The sequence below is a fragment of the Sparus aurata genome, chromosome 11, assembly GCF_900880675.1.
Source record: "Sparus aurata chromosome 11, fSpaAur1.1, whole genome shotgun sequence".
Classification (NCBI taxonomy): Eukaryota; Metazoa; Chordata; class Actinopteri; order Spariformes; family Sparidae; genus Sparus; species Sparus aurata.
This window is the reverse complement of record NC_044197.1, coordinates 32549703-32570903: the sequence shown is the minus strand read 5'-3', so window position 1 is coordinate 32570903 and position 21201 is coordinate 32549703. Positions and strand designations below refer to the sequence as shown.

General features: G+C 39.0%; 1 protein-coding gene across 17 annotated transcripts in view; it reads left to right on the top strand.

The window, feature by feature from the left end:
* LOC115591711 (receptor-type tyrosine-protein phosphatase F-like) overlaps nt 1-21201 on the top strand; it is a 309359-nt gene that overhangs the window by 63357 nt on the left and 224801 nt on the right. For 13 of the 17 annotated variants that reach the window (XR_003985993.1, XR_003985994.1, XR_003985995.1 and 10 more), the window contains exons 6-8: nt 5641-5658; nt 7865-7975; nt 18851-18862. The exons of 1 other annotated variant lie outside the window; for it this stretch is intronic. Coding sequence is in view for 12 of the 16 variants with exons in the window: in XM_030433937.1 (XP_030289797.1) it covers nt 5641-5658; nt 7865-7975; nt 18851-18862 (141 nt within the window). In the remaining 4 variants the exon portion in view is untranslated. The remainder of the gene's footprint in view (nt 1-5640; nt 5659-7864; nt 7976-18850; nt 18863-21201) is intronic. 3 more of the 17 variants (XM_030433933.1, XM_030433932.1, XM_030433935.1) reach the window with 3 other exon arrangements.

Here is a 21201-nt window from a genome sequence, read left to right as displayed (position 1 = left end):
CGAGGTCACTATTGTTTTTATAGTCACAACTTTTTTGTCCCAAATTATTGCATTTTTCACTGCCTGAACACACCCCAAAACTCACCAAACTTGGAATATAGGTCACACCTGCCGAAAAATTGTATAATCTATTGTCATTGTGAATTTCCACCACTAGGTGCGATATAATCTAGGAAAGTGCGTTTTACCTTATAACTTCCATACACTTTATCGCACATTCAAAAACCTTATATCCACGCGTTCCCTGAATTGTGTTGAGTCTCATGATATAGGCCCCATTTCCGCCTCTGTTCTTTTTCTTTCGCAAATTCGTGAAGTGTTGCAAACCTACTTTTTTGACCAAACGGGTAGGGGAGACTGGGGTATGTTGAGCCAAAAGGTAAGTTGAGCCACCCCTTGTTGCTGGGAAACAGTAAAAAACATTGATCATTTGACCAAATATTTAGGAGGAAGGCATCATTCCATGGAGTCTGTGAGTGTAAGAACCACATGGGTAAAGTGGTTCGACATTTATTTCCAAAAAAACATTTTTTAAAGTGAATTTAGTCAATCATAAGTTTAATGAGAATAGTGTTTAGACCAAAATTGATAATTTTAATTGTTTTATACATCAATTGTGGTATCTATGAGCTACAACATGAGGTCATAAACCTAGCATAAAAGTGCACCATTTTAGCTGTGGGGACTAATAAAGTCAAAATGGTCGCTCTGGGGTAAGTTGAGCCACCCAGCAGAGGTGGGACATGGATGGATCGAGGGAAAGATGGGGATAGATGGAATGAGAGGAAGATGGAGGGAGGAGTTCAACAAAGATGGAGAAGAGACGATAGATAGAGGAAGAAAGGAAGGAAGGATGATGAGAGGATGAGGGTGTCGGTTCAGATTGTTCAAATGTGTTACTAGTCCATAACTGACCTCACTGTCAGCAAGGACACCAAGAAACTATGATTCTGGACCAAGAATTCAGTTCTAGTGTTTTCTTTCCAAAAACACAGCTGTTCATGTTCTCTTCTCAAGTGCACTTTAAGGCATTCTCTTGTTAAAATGTTTTTTTTTTTACAAAACAGCTGTTTGGCAGTAATATGCAATGATAAAAAAAGTTATTGTACCTGTTAAATTGTGTATAATAAATAGAAATACACATGAATGTGAGGAAGTGGCTGTTATTTAGGTAGGGAGAAGGTGAGGGAGGACCACTTTTTTTGGACATGCTATATTATCGAAACAGTTATGTTTGCACTCATTCTGTTTGTTTAAAGGGATGCCAAACATCCTGAAATATATGCAGATATATTAGTTAGTGACAAAACGCTGATTGCCTTGATGTAGCGATTCTAAATATGAAAAATGGCTCATCTTACCCCAGTCTCCCCTACCAAACTGTCACTCCCACAGGAAACTTTGATTGAAAGTTCCCATTTCACCCTCATTTTGATTTATTCCATGCATAGTACTTTAACAAGCTCACCTAACAGACTGAACATCACAGACTTCCAATTCACTCAGTATCATCTTCAAACCTTGAATAATGCCATAAAGCATCAAGTCCTTATAACTTTAACATACAATTTCCCATGTACATCTAATTCATCACACATGTATACAATGTCACCCTGAATACCTCCATGCGTCAATACTGTGTCATATCCAAAGTTCCACCTACTGGACACAGGAATTCAGACAAACATCCTATTTACATGACATTTGTAGGGTTTTTTTTCTCAATATCATACACTACAAGATGACATGCAACTAAAAGGTGAGCAGACCCTCCGAGAGCGTCGCCACCAATCAATAATCAAAACACAACTGATCACAAATGCGTTTGAGGGATTTTTCACCTGTATAGTCCATTTTGTTTTTATGTATATTACAAAGAATTCTTCTCACTTCAGCATACATAATTTAGTTTCGGCAGGAGCAGGCCACCAAATCATAAAGGACAACTTCCTCATTCCTATCCGGACCAAACTTGTTTGATAAGAGTCCAGACATGAACACACAGGCTAATATACAGACATAGTCACAGAGCCACATGTTAGACACAGGAAATTACATTTAACCCCTTCCTACACGGTCTGAAGCACGTACAATTAAGAGATGCACACACAATAATCAGGCAATGGGGCCGGGTACGCAGCATGCCCCGACATCAGCATGCCCCGACGCACGTAGACTGCGAGGGCCCGTTCATCGCTGCTTGCAGCTGTAATTTGAATGATTTCTTCGATGTTAAAATTCCTATGAAGGTCAAATCTATGTTTAAGTGTTTTAATCACATATGTCTTGCTCTTTATCTTACCTTTATGCCAGTAACAAGCCCAACAATGAAAAAAAAAAAGTAGGCACTTTCAATCAATTTTGTTCTCGAGTTTCCCTGAAAATGCTAAAAGGTTGATGGCTCCTCCTGCACTCAGGGGATTATATTAATTTTGTGACCAATAAATACTCTCTATACTCTTTAGGATGCCACCAGAGTGGATTGTATCTTGTATGGACTGGGCTTCATGTATTTCTGTATAAAAACACAATTTACTGACTTTAATAAAAACATAAAGTCTGTTGACAAGTCATCTCAAACTGCAAACCATGTTAATGTGGACAGTTTGTATTGTGAATTTTTGATCCATGGATGTTTATATTCCTACAAATTTCCTTGAGCCAAGACAAGTGATTTACAAATCAGTGATGTCACCACAATGTAAAGTCTCTGGGCCGAGAGACAACTTGTAGTCAGGGCAAGTGGGAGAAACCCTATGGCACATATTCAATGGCCAGCATGACTAGAAAGTTAAGCCAGACATTGAAAAGCTTTTTGGTGTATGTGTTGTGGTTTCTGGGATCTCTTCAGCAAAGGTGTCGTGAGTATTATGCTGATAGAAGAATTCTGTGGAGGCAAGGCTGGGTGGAATGATAGAGCAAGCTTTATTGATGCCAACAGATGCCATCATCCGAATCAGAATTCCGCATTCTGATTTTCTCAAATCTATGGCAAAAGCAAGGCCAAAATGCTTCGCCCTCTGCCCTATCAGAACTCCTGTCAGCCCTCGATCTTAGGAGATCTACCAAGTTCCACACCTCCTTCTCTTCCTATGCAGGGGTTTTTAGAGTCCCTTATCCAGTACACACCCACTTCTTCTAATTGGTCACTTTGGTAAATTATCGTATAGTCCAGTGGTTCCCAACCTGGGGGGCGCACAACTTTGTCTGTTATGAGGTTGTGAGGTTAAAGTTATATTTGTGCAACCCTCTGAGGTCGATTGACGCGCCGGTACGTCAAAATCATGTGACCTATTTAAGATGACGTAGCAGCAAGACTGAGCCTCAGTGAGTCTCGGTCCGACTTATGTGTTGGAGCAGCCTTCAAGCTGTGTACCAGTTTTTAAATTGTGTTGATAGGCCAAGTAAAACCGGACTTATGATAAATAATGTACGGCACGCTTTATCGTTAACATTACCGTCACGTTTTCTGCGCGTTTGGTGCGCATTTGGTGCAGGAAGAGACGGTCAACACGGACTTCTCTCACGAAAGTGTCGGCAAGCAGGAAAAATTTGCGAGCGAAAAAACACGTTCCTATTGGTGGAAAAAGGCACCACACCAGCCAATCACAAAATGACATGGCAAGACACATGATTTGGTTGCTGGGGGACAGGAGGAAGTTGTGGAGGGACTGACAGTGACGGTGAGAGAGTTGAGATATGTGTGTCAAAATGAAAAAATAACTGTACAGTCACACATGTGAAGTGTGCTGAAAATAATGACAAACAAACAAGGCAAGGTAAATAGTTTTTAAGGTGAAATATAATGGTAAAATCAAAAATAGTCAAAATGGCCAATTATACCCTGGACTGCATAAAATCCCAGTAACACACCCAATCAAAACTCTCTATAATCCAAATTGAAACATATTTCTTGGTCCACATTTAAATTCATTAAGCTATTTATTACCAACACCCCTATGAGGTGGGCCTATTCTGCTGTCTGGTAGGCCTATTCTGGTCGTGTGTGTGTGTGTGTGTGTTTGTGTGTGATACACCTGATGACACAAAAAGGAAGAAATGTATCTATATACATTGTAAAACTAGGAGATTATAGCTGATGTTTATTTTTGCAAATAAAAGTTTGTAATTAACCACTTTATTCTTTTAGTGTATGCGGGTTGGGGGGGCCTGGCTTGTCTTGGACACAGGCAAGGGGGGCTTCAAGGAAAAAAGGTTGGGAACCACTGCAAAAGACTACAAGAGGAGTTGACCTGTCTCCTTGCTCCTCTTCCGTAACTCATCTAACCTGACTGTGGTCAACAGTAGGTCTTGTCCCCAAAATGACCCAAATGGGTTCCCTGGCTTCTACGGGAACATAAACGTTTAGGCATCTCCCACCATTTGGCGTGGGGGCCAAACTCAGTTTAGTATTTTATGGCCTGCTAACCTTTAACACACCCCCAGCTAAAGAACAACTCAAGGATCCTTGGAGCTGTGAGCCCCACTTTGCCTACATTCCTTCACTCACATAAGGAGAAACATTTAGTCATCGTTAAATCTTAACTATGTAAACTCAAAATAAAAATATGTTAAAGTAGCGTTAGTCAGTCTGTGAGGCAGCTTATACAGGGGACTGGCTATACCTACATAAGTTGTTCGTTTTGGTGACCATTAACTAAGGCTATGTCCCTTTACATGACTGTTGGGTATGTAGTCTTTGTAAATGTGTATTTTCACAGTCTTACACATCAACGGTTATATGACAAAGAGTTAAAAGTTACAAATGATTTTGAAAAAGTTGTTACGCGTAATTCACGGCACAGTTCAAATGGAATCAAAAGTTATTTGTCTCTTGCCATTCCCTACATTCCCAGTCCCAGGGCGGTCCACCAGAAGGTCGGGTCATTGCCTCTCTAAAGCACTCCTTTAGTTGTTTTATGGGAACTTCTCCAAAAATACATCTATAGTAAGCTAATTTTGGAGCTTGATAGAACAGATCTTTACCAATGAGGCACCAGCATCAGTGGTTTTCCATGATATGAGTGCAGCTTTCTTTGAATTGTGTCAGAGGGAGAGTGGGCAGCTTATGTTGTTATCTGCCTTGTTGTAGCAGGGTGCATGAAGTGCTTTTGGGTTTGAACCAAAACAGGCTTGTTGTCGGTGAATGAAGGGTTAAGTTAAGGTGCTGTCAGGGAAAAAAATCACAGCTCTGTGAGGTTAATATCTAGATGTATAACACAAATTAGCACAATTTTGAGGGTAAAAAGCCAGGTGCACAAATGACAGGCTGTCGGTTAGATCTGGGGTATAACTGCATACATTAATGACAAAATGTTGCGCTTATCAAAAGCACATGGGAAAAATAACAGAAAGCTCGACACAGGAAACACAAGAATTGTACCCAAGAATATATTTTGAACAGTTGACATTTATAAAATTGGTTTCAGCTGAAAATGTTGGCTTTATAAACATAAATTATACCACACATATGTATGGATACACAGTGTGAGAATAGCAGTCTCTTTAATCTCAGCTCTTTTTACTTTCTTTGAACTCCTGGCATTCTTGTCTTTCTCTGTGTCTGTCTACCTTTTCTCAATCTTCTCTTTATACTAATGGTTATCTCTAATCTTATTTGCATTCAAATTACCTCACCAGGTGGTACACCAATTAGAGGTAAGAATGCTGGGTACAGAAAATCATTCTCATCTCCTCACTGCTCCCTTTCCTCCTTCCTCCTCCTCCTGTCCTCTCCTTGTGCCCCCATTTCCAGCTCTCTGTCCTTTTCAGTGGAAAGAGTGGATCTTTTTCTACAGTTGCAAAAAAATCCCCTACAACCTCTAAAAGCATTTTCCCCGTAGGATACTGTTACAAAAGAAAGGTCTCTTAAACTGTTGACAGGACAACTTGAACTGTAATCAAGGTTGTTTATGACTCTATAATGAATTTTTGATTGAAAGGTGGTCTCCATCTCTGCGCTGGGTGTCTGCACCAGACCAAGGATGTGGGTGCACACAATTTATTTCAACTGTAAATTTTGGTCTTTTTCTTAATCAACTAAAAACTCATCCCATAATGCATTCCAGGATTATTTTCTGAAATATGTACATTTTAAACCTTTTTTATTTTTTACATTTCTTATTGTCTACTGCAGAACTGCATGATGTATGTCACATTCACAGCCAACATATAATTTTCCATGGTCACTAAAAATACATTCATGTTTTCTATCTCAAACCCAACCTCTTGGATAACTGACTATTACATTTTAGTATAAATGCTTTGAAATTGTTGGAATGAATGGATTTTAATCAAGGTGTCAGGCAAGTTACAGCTTACATTATACCTGGTCTTACCTCTCAGAAAACTAAAACTCTCAACGAAAACTTAAGAGCACATGAATTCATCAGTGGAGTTTAGGGTTAGGTTAACAACAAGTTAACAGAGTTAAGCAGATGAAAAAAGTATATTGCAAATGTGTATTATGTATGTATATGCTCTTTATTTACATTAAGTTGAGGTTTAGGCTACTTTATGCAAATCAGGGCATCTGTCATGACTTTCTGCATCTGGATTCCCCCCAAAAGCTTTAAAAACTAACCATCGTTGATCTAAAAGGAAGACTGATTCAGCAAAAATGTATTTATGAAACACATTTTGATCAACTATTTTTGGAACATAAGATAAAGTAGCCGCATGTTGGTCCCGTCTGAGAGTGGACAGCTCAAGAGTGGTGTTAGTCCAATCAGGTGAAGCCAGGACATGTTTATAGAGTTGTTGGAGGGTGTTATCTCTATTGATCAAGCGCTAATGCTGGAAAGCAGCCCAACCCCATGCATCCAAAAACACCCCTGTAGACATGTACCAGCAACACAGCCCGCACAAGCAGCACTACTCACTGCTTGTTTCTCTGTGACTTTGCATGTGCAAAGTGGTTTTGTTCAATTCTCACACTGGGAACATTTTGGAAGCATAGCGTCAGCATGTGTGTAAAAAAAGCACAATGCCATCATTACCGAAGACAAACTCCATATAAAAAGATAGGGCCGGTATAAGTAGCACCAAGGCAACAACGCTGTCTGTGTGGACAACAAGTGCATGTGAGCCTCAACAGTTGAGCAGTGCACAGGTAGATGTAGGCAGTGTATCCCGGCTATTAACCTTTTAAGTGCCTACAGGCAGTGGGGAGCAGTTGTTTCACATGATAATATTATGTTGCTCTCATAACATTATCATTAAGAAGGTAACCCCCAGATTCGACTTGGCCTGTCTGCGCCGTTATACTGCTACCAGAGCTGATTTCAACCATTCTAGACAATGCACATGTTTCCACTCGTTTCACCATGGCATGTTTCATCAGTGTTCTAGAAGAAGCTCCCCGCTCTGCGTCACATAAAATATGCAAAATAGTACTTTTGAAGGAAATGGACTGCAACCGCATCAAGCTGCATGGAGCAGATCAGACAGCAGCAAAGTGCAATCTGGTACATTTTCAATATTGAATACCATGTTCAGGATTTACAGCACAACAAAAAACACTTAAAACAAATGAGAAAACAATTTTCTACATAGCCTACTCAACAACAGTAGAAGCACAGAAATCAAGATAAAATGACTAAACACAATCTGAGTCAAGTCAACAATATCAGGCAGGCATGACACTGCCTCTGAAATGCTCCCAATGGGATACAATACACTTGTAGGGCAGAACAAAACAGCTTAACACATACCAGTTAACGGATAAAGACAGCTAAGTGTGTGTAGGAGTAGGACTAGTCAGTATCTATAACAGATTACTGTGTGTGTGTGTTCGTGTGTGTGTGTGTGTGTTTTGACGGTGTAGTGCAGACCTGAACTGTAACATTTTGGCCTTTATCCCCAGGAGCTCTTCAGATTGAGAACAGTGAGGAGTCAGACCAGGGCAAGTATGAGTGTGTGGCAGTCAACAGCGCCGGGACTCGCTACTCTGCTCCGGCTAACCTTTATGTTCGAGGTAAGATCTCTCTTGACCCTGATGACCTCGCACCACTGAATTCCAGCCTCTGCCTCCAACAGCAAAGTCCTCTCTCTTCACCCCTGCTTATAGTTGAGCTGGGTCCCTGGATTCAACTGCCATCAAAGTTAAATCTGTCTGGTCTCTGCTCATAATATCATTTCCTGATCTCCCTTTCCGACTCATCTTTGTCTTCTTTGTGATTGATGTAATTTGCTCCAATGTCGTGTTGTTAGTTTACCTGACCCATCTCATGGCTGTGGGATGGTTGTTTTGGTTGTCTGGGGTGAAAGAGATGTTGGCTACGGCTTTGCCTCTTTGTTTTACGGAGGTAGAGGTTTACCTGTGGAGTCTTGTATCAAGAGAAGCTGACACCTTTGCAGTTGTATGTCCCATGTAGGACAATACAAGCTGGAAATTCTGACCAATATTAGAATTTCAAAGTCATTTTTATATTGTTCATCTGTCATTCTCATTCATTGTGCTCATCTGTGCAGTTGGCTTTCAAAGCTTCTGCATGTTGAATAAAGTTATTTCCTGATATTTAGTGCTGCTTTACCAAAGCTGTTTCAAAACATTTTGTACTATTTTGAACATTTTTCATAAATCAAGATTTTCCTTGTTTCCTTGTTAGTATAGTATAGTAGTTAGTATAATACAACTATAGATAGTAAAATAGGAATTGGATTGGTTCTGATTGTTTCCACTCTATCTTTAAGTTGCACAGTAGTCACAGGTGAGAGTTAAACCCATTTTTGATCCCATTTTAGTTGTAATGAGTTACACATGACATTTGTCATTTTAGAAGATTTGTCATTTTGCTAGTCAAGAAAGTCACTGTTTCTCGTAAAAATATGAAAAATTCCATTTAGTTTTATGTGAATCCGCTCAGTAGGTCATCAACACCAACATGGCTATCACCTCGGTGCGGAAAATGTATTATAAAAGTTGAAAACATGAGAAGGCCGGGGACTTCGAGTGTAGGAAGCAGAGGGCAAAGTTGCTCTTAAGAGAAGCAATTTCATCTAGCTCTTAAATATAAAATTACCTGCAGAAAGTGAACAAAGCTAAAGAGTATCTAGGGAGGATGTAAAGAAAAAGAAATGGAAAAAAGGGAGGTCTACCAAGGGGGAAAATGCGAGGAATATGCACACTCACAAGACCAAGGGAGCACAACTAAAAACCATTAGCGCAGCTAAGGAGGCTACGACAAGAGCAAACAGAAGCAGATGTAGACAACAAAGGAGCTCTGACAAGACTAGAGGCAAATGTAACTGAACTTATGGTGAGACTAACTTCACTAGAGAGACAGAAGACGGGACAGGCACCTTTCTACTTCACCAAGAGGTTTTGTTTCATCTTTTTTGCAAGAAGCACCCTCCACTGTACCAACAGAGCTGTAGCCAAAATACTCAGATAATCAAGTATATGATTAGTTATTTCTGCTTCTGTTGCTTTAACCTTTAACCTCCCAGGTGTGCTGGTGGTGTATGTCTCTATCATGATCTTACTGTATGGCTGTAGAGCACACACCAAACACTGCGGCATGCCGTATGTTGCAAGAGTGTGTGTATGTGACCTTTTTGTTCTCTATATTTTTCTTCTATTTCTCTTGTTTAAGCTTGTCCTCTCCCTTTGTTGTGGTGGTATTTGCTACCCCATTCCACAATCCCTCCTCAGCTCATGTGTCAGTCATACACATGTTGTATGTTTCTGTTTAACTCTCAAATGCTTATCCTTGTATCTACACAAAAAACAGCTATTTTTCTTTTTTAAATGTGCTTTACTTTGTTTGCTTCTTGGAGATGTGATAAAATAATTTCTCTGTTGTGGATGTAAGAGTGTGTTTGTGAATGTTGTTCATATACAAGAGTAGAGTAGAGAGGTGGTCCCTTATTCCACTAGCCATGATATCAAATGAACACACTGTAATTGGCTTCAGCACTCCTTTATAGGACTTCCCCACAATATTCTAAAAAAAGATTTTAGCCTTTAATGCCCAAAGAATAACTGTATTTTAGGAAGCTCAGGGTGAGGCTCTTTTCAAAATGAAAGCCCCGAATAGTCTCTGCAATGCTTCCCATTATTGAAAACATGATCAAAACAGGCCTCACTCTCAGACAAGACTTACTGACTGCACCTGATTGGTGGTTGCCACTCGTGAGCAGTCTACTCCCAGCTTTCAAACTGGACCAACATCGCAGCTTGTTTGGAAACTTTGCCTCATATGACGAAAATAGTTCAGTAAAATCTTAAGCCAGAAAAGAGTTTTTTGTTTTTTTTTACTGGACAATGGTCAGTTTTGTTTCTGGCTGCCATGCATCACATTGGAAGCCACTCATTTGCATAATTAGCAAATATCTCTCAAGATGTGACACTCTGCTACCAGAATCAGTCTCATACATAGATAATGAATCGGGAGTGTGGACACACTCTATTGGTTGCTTATTCCCCCTGTTCTCCACTATACACTTTTTTTCAAAATCCTCCATATTTTAGTTGTAGGCTAATTAAGTTTTAGAAAAGCACTATTTGAAGTGTATCTAGTGTATTTTTATGTGTTAAGTAGAACAACTTTAAGTATACTTTGTATACTGTAAGTTAAAAAAGTATTAAATATGTACTGTGAATCTCTTGCAAATATTCAAGCAATGTACAATTATTATATCCTCATTGTAGGAATGGTATGCTCAGTTTTACTTATGGTTCAACAGCAATGCAGTAAATTTTTTTTACCTATTTACTGAAGCCTGTATAACTCATGGGATTTTTTCCCCATGCTGCATGCACTTCCCAGGTAATAAAAGAAATAAGACTTCTGGTAGAGCAAATCAAGAAGATGGCTGGCTAATTTTGAGCTCCGGATAGCAAGTTGAAATTAGCGCACTTAGTTCACTAATTGTCGACCAAATTGTTGTTGTAGAAGTCAAATGAAACGTGATGAACAAGAATACAAGTATTCACTGGAGATGAAAGCTCAGGTAAGCGGCAACAGCTCTTGAGAAACCATGCACTCAGTCCTTTGAAGTAACAGTAAGGAGATTTCTAGGGCTAAGTATAAGGTGGACTTGGAAAAACTTAGAGAAGAACTTAAAGAAGACATGAAAGCACAGGAAACTTATCAAAAATGTTCTGCTAACTTTACACAAGTTTAGGCACAGGAAACTGGACTGAAGCAGAAGCACGAATTGATGATGCTGAATCAGAAAACTTGGCAAAGAAGGACACACAATAAAAAACAGAGAGCTATGCAGGTCAAATTGACAGTTTTTTAGGGTAGGTCCAGGCAAACTAGTGTACAGTAGTTTTTACAGATTCAGCAGGCCCACAATGATCTGGCTTGCAAACTGGAGTGGAATGAGCCACCAATGTCTACAGTGGCAAATTTGAGTTTCATAGAAAAGAATCGGTGTTGGAAGAAAGCCTGGGGAAATAAAATAATGATTAAAGATGTCTATTTTTCAACCATGATTATGCCATAGAGGATATCAAGAAGCGCAAAAACCTGTGCAGTTGACTGGAGGTTTATGAATGCTTTGCATGACTATCTAAATGCCACATAACAATGTTAAACTGGTGTCACTTAATGTCAATAGCATGAATAATCTGGTGAAAAGAAGCAAGGTACTGACAAAGTACTTTTTTTTTCCTTTTTGTTATTCAAATTTTTGACCAGTGACCAGACCTGTCATATTAACAGAAAAATAATCTTGATATTTTTGCCATTTGGGATTTGTCCCCAAAGTAAACATACAGTAAATCTTTGGAACTGCTGAGCCAGATCAGCAACTCAAGATATTAACAACTTTAACCCAAAATGGTGTCACTAATGCACATTCACATACACAGTAATGGAAAGTTCCCACATCTGTTCTGCATTTCCAACAGAAATTATCCTTGATCAGTTTATTTACATCTTGGGTATTTATCAGATGATTTTGTCCAAAACAACTTACAGTATTCATACATACATGGTGGTGGCTGCCATGCAAGGTGCAGTTTGGGTTTCAGTATCTTGCCAAAGGACATTTCGTCATGCAGACCAGGGAAATCGACCCAGCGACCTTCTGAAACAAAACGCTGGCTCTTCTCGTGAACCACAGCCACCCCAAACATTTTAGGCCAGTTCCCCTTTTAAATGTAGACTACAAGCTATTTACTTAAATCATTTGCCAAAGATGTGATTTATTAGAGGGTGCCAAACACAGGACAACATTAAAATAACTCTTACATTCAAAAAGGAGCATAAATATGGTTCTGGTTAGTTTGGACACCAAAAAGGTACATGATAGTGGTAGTATTTTTAGTATAGTTGGGTATTTTATATGAGGTAATAAAAAGATTTTGTTTTAATGAAAATGAAATTCACTGCAATACAACTAATTATCATCAGCCTCGGCGAGGATAAAGATAACTGGAAACCTGTCTAATATGATCCACAGGGCTGTTGTCTTTTCCCTATTCTCTTTGCTTTATATGCTGGACCCTTAGCACAAGCAATAAGGCAAAGTAAAGACCTGAAGTGTCAGTCTTGAGGGAAGAGAAACATGTAATTGGTCTTTTCACGGATTACTTAATTGATTTTTGGAGAACAACCACACATATGTTTCCCAAATATAATCAACCTATGAAAACATATGGATACATTCAGGGTATGAATTGAATATATCAAAAACAGAAATTCTTTAATTTAATTATTCTCTGTCCCACACAGCAATTTGTAATCGCAAATTTAACACTGACCCAGTGTAAATATGGAAACAAGTGTAAAAGTGTTAAATTAACACTTCTGAAAGAGTTAAAATTATAAAGACTACAATAGTGTTGTTACTTAAAAAAAACTCTTATACTGTTAATTATCAACATTATAATGAACAATATGAACACAGGTCAGTGTTATTTAATGACTATCATAGTGTTTATTATTTACTCAATCAATAAATGAGAACACCAGTTAGTGGTGATAAACTAACTCTTGTGGTGTAAATTATTAACACTGTAAAAGATGACAATAACACTGACTAGTGTTATTTAATAACTATTATAGTGTACATTATTAACACTGGTTGGTAATAATGTACACTATAAGGATTGTAATATCAGAGGTTTCATTTACATGAGCGTTTGAATCGGTGTCCATATGCGTATGTGCGTACGTGATTGCGCGTGTGTGTATGTGTGTTTGGTAATTAGGCGCAGCCAGGATGCAAATTACCAAATAATAGCCGGGGCGTTTATTTGTTTCAATCACTTAACAGACCAGGCGTTTATTTGGGACCAGACGTTTAATTCAGTAGTTATGCGTCTTCTGCAAGTGAAGTTGTTGCGGCGGAGGAAACAATTCAGCCAACCAGCACTCGCGGCAGACTGGTCCTGTTGCTGTCCTCCTCGGACAGACGCTGATGCTCAGTTTTATTTTTTCACCAATCTCTCACTCTCTTGGGGTCGACAGAGAAACGTCTAGCGGCTGCTTCTCCCGAGTTTTCCTCTGCATATTTTACAAAGAAATTTTAAATTTCAAGTCGTACTTTTTATTGTTTTGCTGCACTGGAGCCATGGCGATCATCAATGTGATAGTGACTGACAGAAAGCAAGCACAATACGTAAAAAAGGCGAAGAAGAAAAACTTGCAGCGTCTTCTTCCTTGATTAAAAAAAATAAATAAATTAGACTCTGCATTTATTTGAAACCGAAAATATGCAAAAAATATGAAAATATACACCTGCACCCGGCATTTAAAGGGGACCCTGCGCATAATTGAAACCCGGCTATTATTTTGTACTTTACGGTACTCAAAGAAATGCATTACACCCATCCTGCAACACCTTCACTGGCTCCCAATAAAGCAGCATATCCACTTCAAGATCCTCCACATCAATTACAAAGCTCTCAATGATCTAGTATAGTGTCTTTCAGTTTTATTGAAAGTGCTGATAAATAAAATGTAATATTATTATTATTATTATTATTAATATTATTATTATTATTATTATTTTTATAACTGTAGAGCCTCAATAATGCAAAGATTTTTTTAAAAAAAGCTTATATTTAATGCCAAAGAGATACACTTATTTTCATGTATTATTTTTATGTTGAAAGGCTGCAACACCAAAAATGAAAGATTTAGGGAAAAACACATTAAAACCTTGAATTACAAATGTGAATTTATACATCCAAATTCATGAGAATTGCGAAACTAAGTTTTTTCCTCTATAAAATGAGGTCCGTTTACCATATATTCCAAAAATAAGTGTAAAGTTGGTGGTACTGTGTTGGAGTGAAGTTGTTAACAAGGTGAAACACAGAATCGGGTGATAATGTTTTGCTACATGCTTCACAACCAGTCAAACCAAAAAAGGGAACAGTAAACTTAAAAGTAGCAACAGAAAACTAGAAGAACTACTAGAAAACACAGTGAACTGAAAGAGTTTGAGTTTTATTAAAAATACTTGTGTCCCCCCCAACTCTGAAATCAAAATTTCGTCCTTGATTACAAGATTAATCAACTGGAACTGCACCATACTGCACATCCTGACAGCTCTCAGGTATTGTTCCCCCTCCCCTCTATAAAAAGAGGCTGAAAATCACAGGACATGTCTTTTCTGTCCTGAAATGTGTGTTTCTCTTCTATAAAACACATTCTACATCTCGGAGGTAACGTCTTCACACATACGGGCCCCCTTCTCCTTTCAATCTTGATGAAATGTGAAGGAGGCAGCCATGTGCTTGTCGGACAGGTAGACAACGTCCACTAGATTTGAAATGTTCTCACAGTTGAGAAGATGAGAAGGAGATGTTGTCATTCCTGACTCTGTTCTGGATTGAGAGGCTGTAGGACTTGGCTTTTTTTTTTTTTTTATCTCCCAGGAACATGCTAACAGCTCCTCAAGCCTTTTCAGGAATCAGGCTGTGCATGCTGCTCTCTGAGGGAGGGTGGTGACATCGTCCATGTAACTTTCTTCCTGGTTCCTCGCAATACTCTCAGCTTTGAATGATGCAGCTGGGGAGGGGCAAAACATATAAATATTCTCTGCAAGGGAGTCCTTACAACATTACACTCTGCAGCTACATATGATATACTTGCTGTCAGAGCTTTACAAAGTGAGCAGCAGAGGTAAAAAGATGACAGCCCTGGAGGCTCTGGAACTCATCTTTGATCATGACAGTGAAATAGATGAAGATGTTTCTGAAGATGAAGACCATCTTGGGGTCAATTTTGAGTCTGGTGATTCTGATTATGAACCAAATGAGGAAACTGTTACTCATATTCCTCCAAGCAAGACATTCACATAGAAAATGGTGGTCTTCATCCCCAAATATACATCAGGCAAAACTGTCTGCAGAAAACACAATACAGACAGTGCCAGGGCCCACTAGAATAGCAGTCAACTGTGTGACAGACATTTTTGAGCTAGTCATGCCGAATTCAATACAGAAAATCATTATCAAAATTACTTATCTAGAAGGATGGTGTGTTTTGTGGGAAAAGTGGAAGGAGCTAGATAAAATGCATTTACATACATATTTGGGGGTCCTCATTTTGGCTGAGATCTATAAGTCAAAGGATGAATCAACAGTTAGTCTGTGGGGTGCAGGGACAGGCAGGGCTATATGGCCGCTTTTAGGGCAGTGTGTGACATATGGGTGGGACAGATTCCGGTACTCTATAACCCCGGCCCTAGTGTCATAGTGGATGGAAGGCTTATGGCATTCAAAGGTCGCTGCCCATTTAGCAATATATGCCTTCCAAACCAGCTAAATAAAGCATAAAACGTGCAAGTTTACACTGGAAAGCCGGTCTCACTAGCAAGGACCACACCTTCAACAAGATGTGTTTAAACAATTTATTATAAAAGAAAAAGAAGACAAATCGTCGCTTCTTCGAGTTCTTCGAGTTCTTCGAGTTCTTCGAGTGCGTTGTTGGGAAGCTCTGTAGAGAATCCACTGCCGCACCTGGGCAGCGACGGACCCCTCATGGTCCTATGAAGGAGAGGAAAGAAAAGAAGAAACAGGGAGAGAGAAATTGGGTTGGGGGGTGGGATGCAGAATACGAGAGCGAGGAAGAGGAGAGGGTCAGGTGATTATTTATGGGAATATCGGAAGCTGGCTCTAATGAGGTGTGGTCCAATTCCTGAAACTTCGCAGGATAAGCTTCAATTCACTAGCAAGGACCACACCTTCAACAAGTTGTGTTTAAACGATTTATTATGAAAGAAAAAGAAGAGGTTTGTTCTTCGAGTTTTTCGAGTGCGTTGTGGAGAAGCTCTGTAGCAAAATGTAAAATAAGATTTAAAAAAATCAATGTCATGTAAAATGATTGTATTTTATATGCAGGTCTTTCCAGTATTTATTACAAAAAGTTTATAACATGTATTTTTTTATGGAAAACTCGTGAATTATCCTCTTTGAACCATGATCTGTGAGAGGTAACAAACACCATGGCACTAAATCTTGCTTGAAATGGTTTGTAATGGAGTTAATAAGGAGACATAAACAATTTATATAAACAACAATTTTTACTTACAACACTTTTGGATAATTAAACTTTCAATGGATCAAATTGACCCAGGAACATTATTGCTGTTCCTGAGAAACTAACGTAACAGGAGGAATAATAAACAGTGGAGAAAGAGTAGTGAACTGCTGCTTAATAACTTCCATTTGCACCATTTTATTACTACTCATTTTGAGCTATAATTATAATCTTGCAAGAGATTATGTAGCCTGTTCTGACTTATCCATAGGAGAATAAACAGAGGTATTTTATTATGAAGGCAGATCAGATCCAAATCAAGCATCAGTGGTCTGAGGACTAGTCATGTTTGGATGCCAATGTAGACATGCAAAGCTGGGAGCAACACTTGGAAAGAGTCAATTTAGTCCACTATAGTTGTTCCCTTCAGTGCTGGGAAATCAGATACCTGTACAGTCACTGAATGATGTGACTTAGTGGCAATCATGCCCATAGAAGAGCAGACTGGTTCTTGGTTCACAGGTACCAAGAACCAATTTCAAACCAGCACTTGGAACACAGAAAGGGGGGTATCAAACATCATAACTCATTAATCAAGCTCTTCTTAGGAGCATTAACATTGGGATAGGAGTAGATAAGATATATTTAACCCACCTAATCAAAATACAGTTCTGTCTGTGTTAAAAGAAACAGATGTTTGTAGTCCATATACTGTAGATGTAGTCACTCCCAGAGAATGGATTACTTTAATGTCTGTTCAGTTATCAGTTATTTGGTAAGTGGACCAATAGGACAGTTGAGGAAAAAGAAGTACAGATTTTTGAAGTGAGTGTTTGACTAATCCTAACAGGGGCCATGTTTATGTGCTCACTGTATTCAGGGCTCAGTGGCCAGAGTCAATGGGCAGTAACACGTCTGCTTTGTGTGTTTAATGAATTATGGTTGCCCGCAAGCCGTGGCCTCTTTAGTTCCATCTTAATTCACAGGCTTTAAAGGGTTCAAAATTCAGCAGGGGTAGTTCAGTACAGGCAAGGCCATGTGGATGTGTGTATACGTCTGCTTCTGTGTGTGTATTTGTGTGGGTGCTGATTAGTGTTGTCACAGTACCAAAATTATGACTTTTGTACAATACCTGCCTAAAATATTTCCATACCGATATTGAAACATTACCACGGCAGAAAACTAAAACATCATCAAAAGTAATGGCATAAATTTTAGATGACAGAATGTGGAACTTAAAATGATTTATTTCTTTTTATTATATATATTTTTTTTTAAAAGCTGCTGAGATTTATAGCTTCTGTGTCTGTATACAAGAAGACAAGTGTCTTCTTGTTTTGTTCATTTGTCTTGATTTTTCATTAAAAGCTCTAAAGGACGACATGAGAAAAAACAACAACAACAACAACAAAACATTGTTTCCATAAGTAGTTCAAGATTCATAAACTGCTGGATTTAGCACTTCCTAGACTACTTGCATGCATAATATGAAGTACTTTTACTGTGTACTTTTCGAGTAATCCTGTGTCAAAATCCTTAACAGAGATATTTAAGGATATTTCATCTTTTATGTTATTAAAAAACGTATTTTCCATAAGTAGACCAAGATTCATATACTGCTGAACTAAGTACTCCCCAGAATACATGTGTAACTATAATGAAGTACTTTCATTATGTGTACTATTTAAGTAATCCTCGGTGAGACTGCAGTCTGACCCACACAGTCACCACCAGCAGCTCTTCAGAGCGGCTTCAGTACAATTACCGTAAATGTTATTAGATTCTCGCACTAGAAAAAAAACGGTTCGATTTGACCAAGCAAACGCGAACCACGGCTGGCTTGACCACAATCAACGACGCACCTTTCCTTATCTCATAATTACAAGATCTTTTCTCATAATTACGAGATAAGGTGTCTAATTTTTTTTTAATCTAGTGAATGCAATGCGCTTCCGTGCGATACTAATAAAACGTGAAAAAGTATTGTTCTAGTACCTTTCTAGTATCAGTTTACCGTGCAACACTAGTGCTGATTGGAAAAGGGCAGTTTGTTACAGTCGAGTTAGATTAGCACTGCTGATATTATCATGTGTCTTATTCTGCTTAGGGGAGAGTGTATTCTTCACAACCTTTTGCTTTGTGCTTGTGATGGTTTTGCACTCCACTGTTGGCTATCTGGTTGCAAGTGTGTGTCTGTGTCTCTCTCTTATGTGATTTTCTCACTTGTAAATGGATAAGCAGATATTTGCCTATTCACTTGTTTTGTTTCTCCCTGTCTTCTTCTTCCCTGTGCTTCTTTTTGCCCCTCTTGTTGTTGTTTTTGCTTTTTCACTTTATCTTAAATCCCTTGGTCATCATTGCACCCCACCATCCAAAAATACAACCCAAATCTTACCACTCAGATCAACGGGAAGGTTCGTTTCTTCGCTCTTTACTATCCTAAAGCTGAGGTCTGGCAGACTGGAGCTGTGCTGCGCCAGCATCTTGCTAGGCGCCTCAGGCCCGTCCCAGCCTCTTTCTTAAGACCCCCCCTCCTCCCCCCCCGCACGCACGCACGCACACACACACACACACACACACACACACACACACACACACACACACACACACACACTACCCTGCTACTACTACATATGTTGCCTTCCACCACACTGATTGTTGCTGCCTGCTAAAAGATTTTGTGAAATGAGCTTCTTAATTACAACTATAATAATAATAGTAATAATGAAAATATTAATAATAACAATAATAACAATGTGCTTAATGGTGCACCAAACATATGGAGATTACATTTCCCTGCCAGCAAAGGATTTCATGGAAGATGTGACACTGAAAGGTATTGTGGGAAGAAGTTAATGTGTAAAGTTAAATAACTTCATTATTCAAACTAAAATGAGTGACCAAATGTCAAATATCACAAAGAGATGGTAGTTATCAATAGGCATTCTACAACAAAGACTTCAGCTTTAAAGAACACAGGATTTCACACTTGTCACATTTAACACTGAAACAGAGGACAATTAACATTCAATTTGCAATTATGATACGCCTGTTATCTAACAGGTGTTTCACAATCTTACACAATATAACAATATATGTACTATACAGCTTCTGTTTGTTTTCATGTATATACAGTATATATGTTATTTTACAGGAATAAGATAGTTCATGTAGACCTATGAAGAATATGAACCTTAAATTTACCGTTGCAAAAACCAATTTCGCAGTAAAAAATATTATATTTATACAGAACTCCAAAGGGGACAAAAATATAAAGAGTTTCTGGTGAGCACAAGATATTGTGAGAGCACCAAAAAAGTATATTGTGAGATAGAAGTAGATGCTTCATATGTACATGAGGTGTTCTCAGAACACAGACAAGGTGCTGATCCAGCGATCATAGATAAAGTCATGAGAAGCATCAAAAATCACTAACAGAGCTTATCAAAGCATTCACTCTGACATCAGCAGGGATAAACTTGCAGCAGATTGGTTGAAACAATTGATTATTAGTTTTCTGTTTCTCTCTCTCTCCCTTTTTCATCCTGTCATGTCCGTCCTATGTTTTGCCACAGTGAAGGGGAGAAATGGAACAGGAGCATGTTATGTCAGTCTATCCGCCTGTCTTACTACCCCATCAATCCATATGCAGTACGCAATTTCACAGAACAAAATGCCCACTTTCTTAGCTGTGGGTGAACCATAATGATAGGGCACAATATTAAGACACCAGAATGTATTAAATCAGGTGTCAGTGAGTGACCTGAGTGCTTTCTCTTGGTGGCATCAAATCTGCATCGTTATACAGTTGACTGGGCAGAGAAAACTCTGGAGAGAAAACAGAATACACCTTCTGATATAACTGTTTAAACAGCTTTGATTGAATTGGAGATTCATCAGGAAGATTACTTTTTAAAGAACCCGGACTATATGTTAATGTAACTGCTTATGTATAGAATTGCAATCATCAGCATTGGATTCTGACTGATCCTGTTTTCTTTTCAAGAGATTTAGATAATCAGTTCAAGTAAGCTCCCCTTGTACATAAAGGCGCACAGAGGATGCACTTATGTTTTGTTTTTGTTTTTTTTTGCTGACATGCACATTAGCCAGCAGCACATTTTCTGGTAGGACTTCATAATAAGGTCAAGGTCAAGTTTATTTCTATAGCACATTTGAAAACAACCAAAGTTGACCGCTCACAGGTTCACAGGTTCAAGAATCATCAATACAAATAAATACATCAAAAAACACAGGGGACACAAAACAACAGTATGTGGAGTAGGGCTGCACGAAAAATCGTTAAAAAATCGCGATCTCGATTCACACATACGCGTGATCTCATTTCCACACATGGTGATTCTGAAGCATTTTATATCTCGAGCTGAATCACAAACAAATGGTCCTATTTTCCTCCCGGATTTTTTGAAGCGCCCCCAAATGTAGCACTTGATTCAGTGGAGGAAGCCCGCCTGCAGTTGAGTGTTTGGAAGGAGTGAGAGTGAGAAGCCGTTTATAGACAGGGCAGCAAGACGCCAATCTGCCCGTCCTTTTGGGCGGCTAGGTCCGCGGTTTTAGACAGAGGGCGGCAAATTGAGGGTCTGTTTTGGTCCGCCGATTTGCCACCTCGGAGGGTACACTAGATGGGCAACTGGACAGCCACTGAGATCCGGGAGATGCTAACGTCTCCTGGATCTCTAGCTTGTTGTTGTAGCGCAAGCTAGGAACGGTCGCTACTTTCAAATTAAAAGCC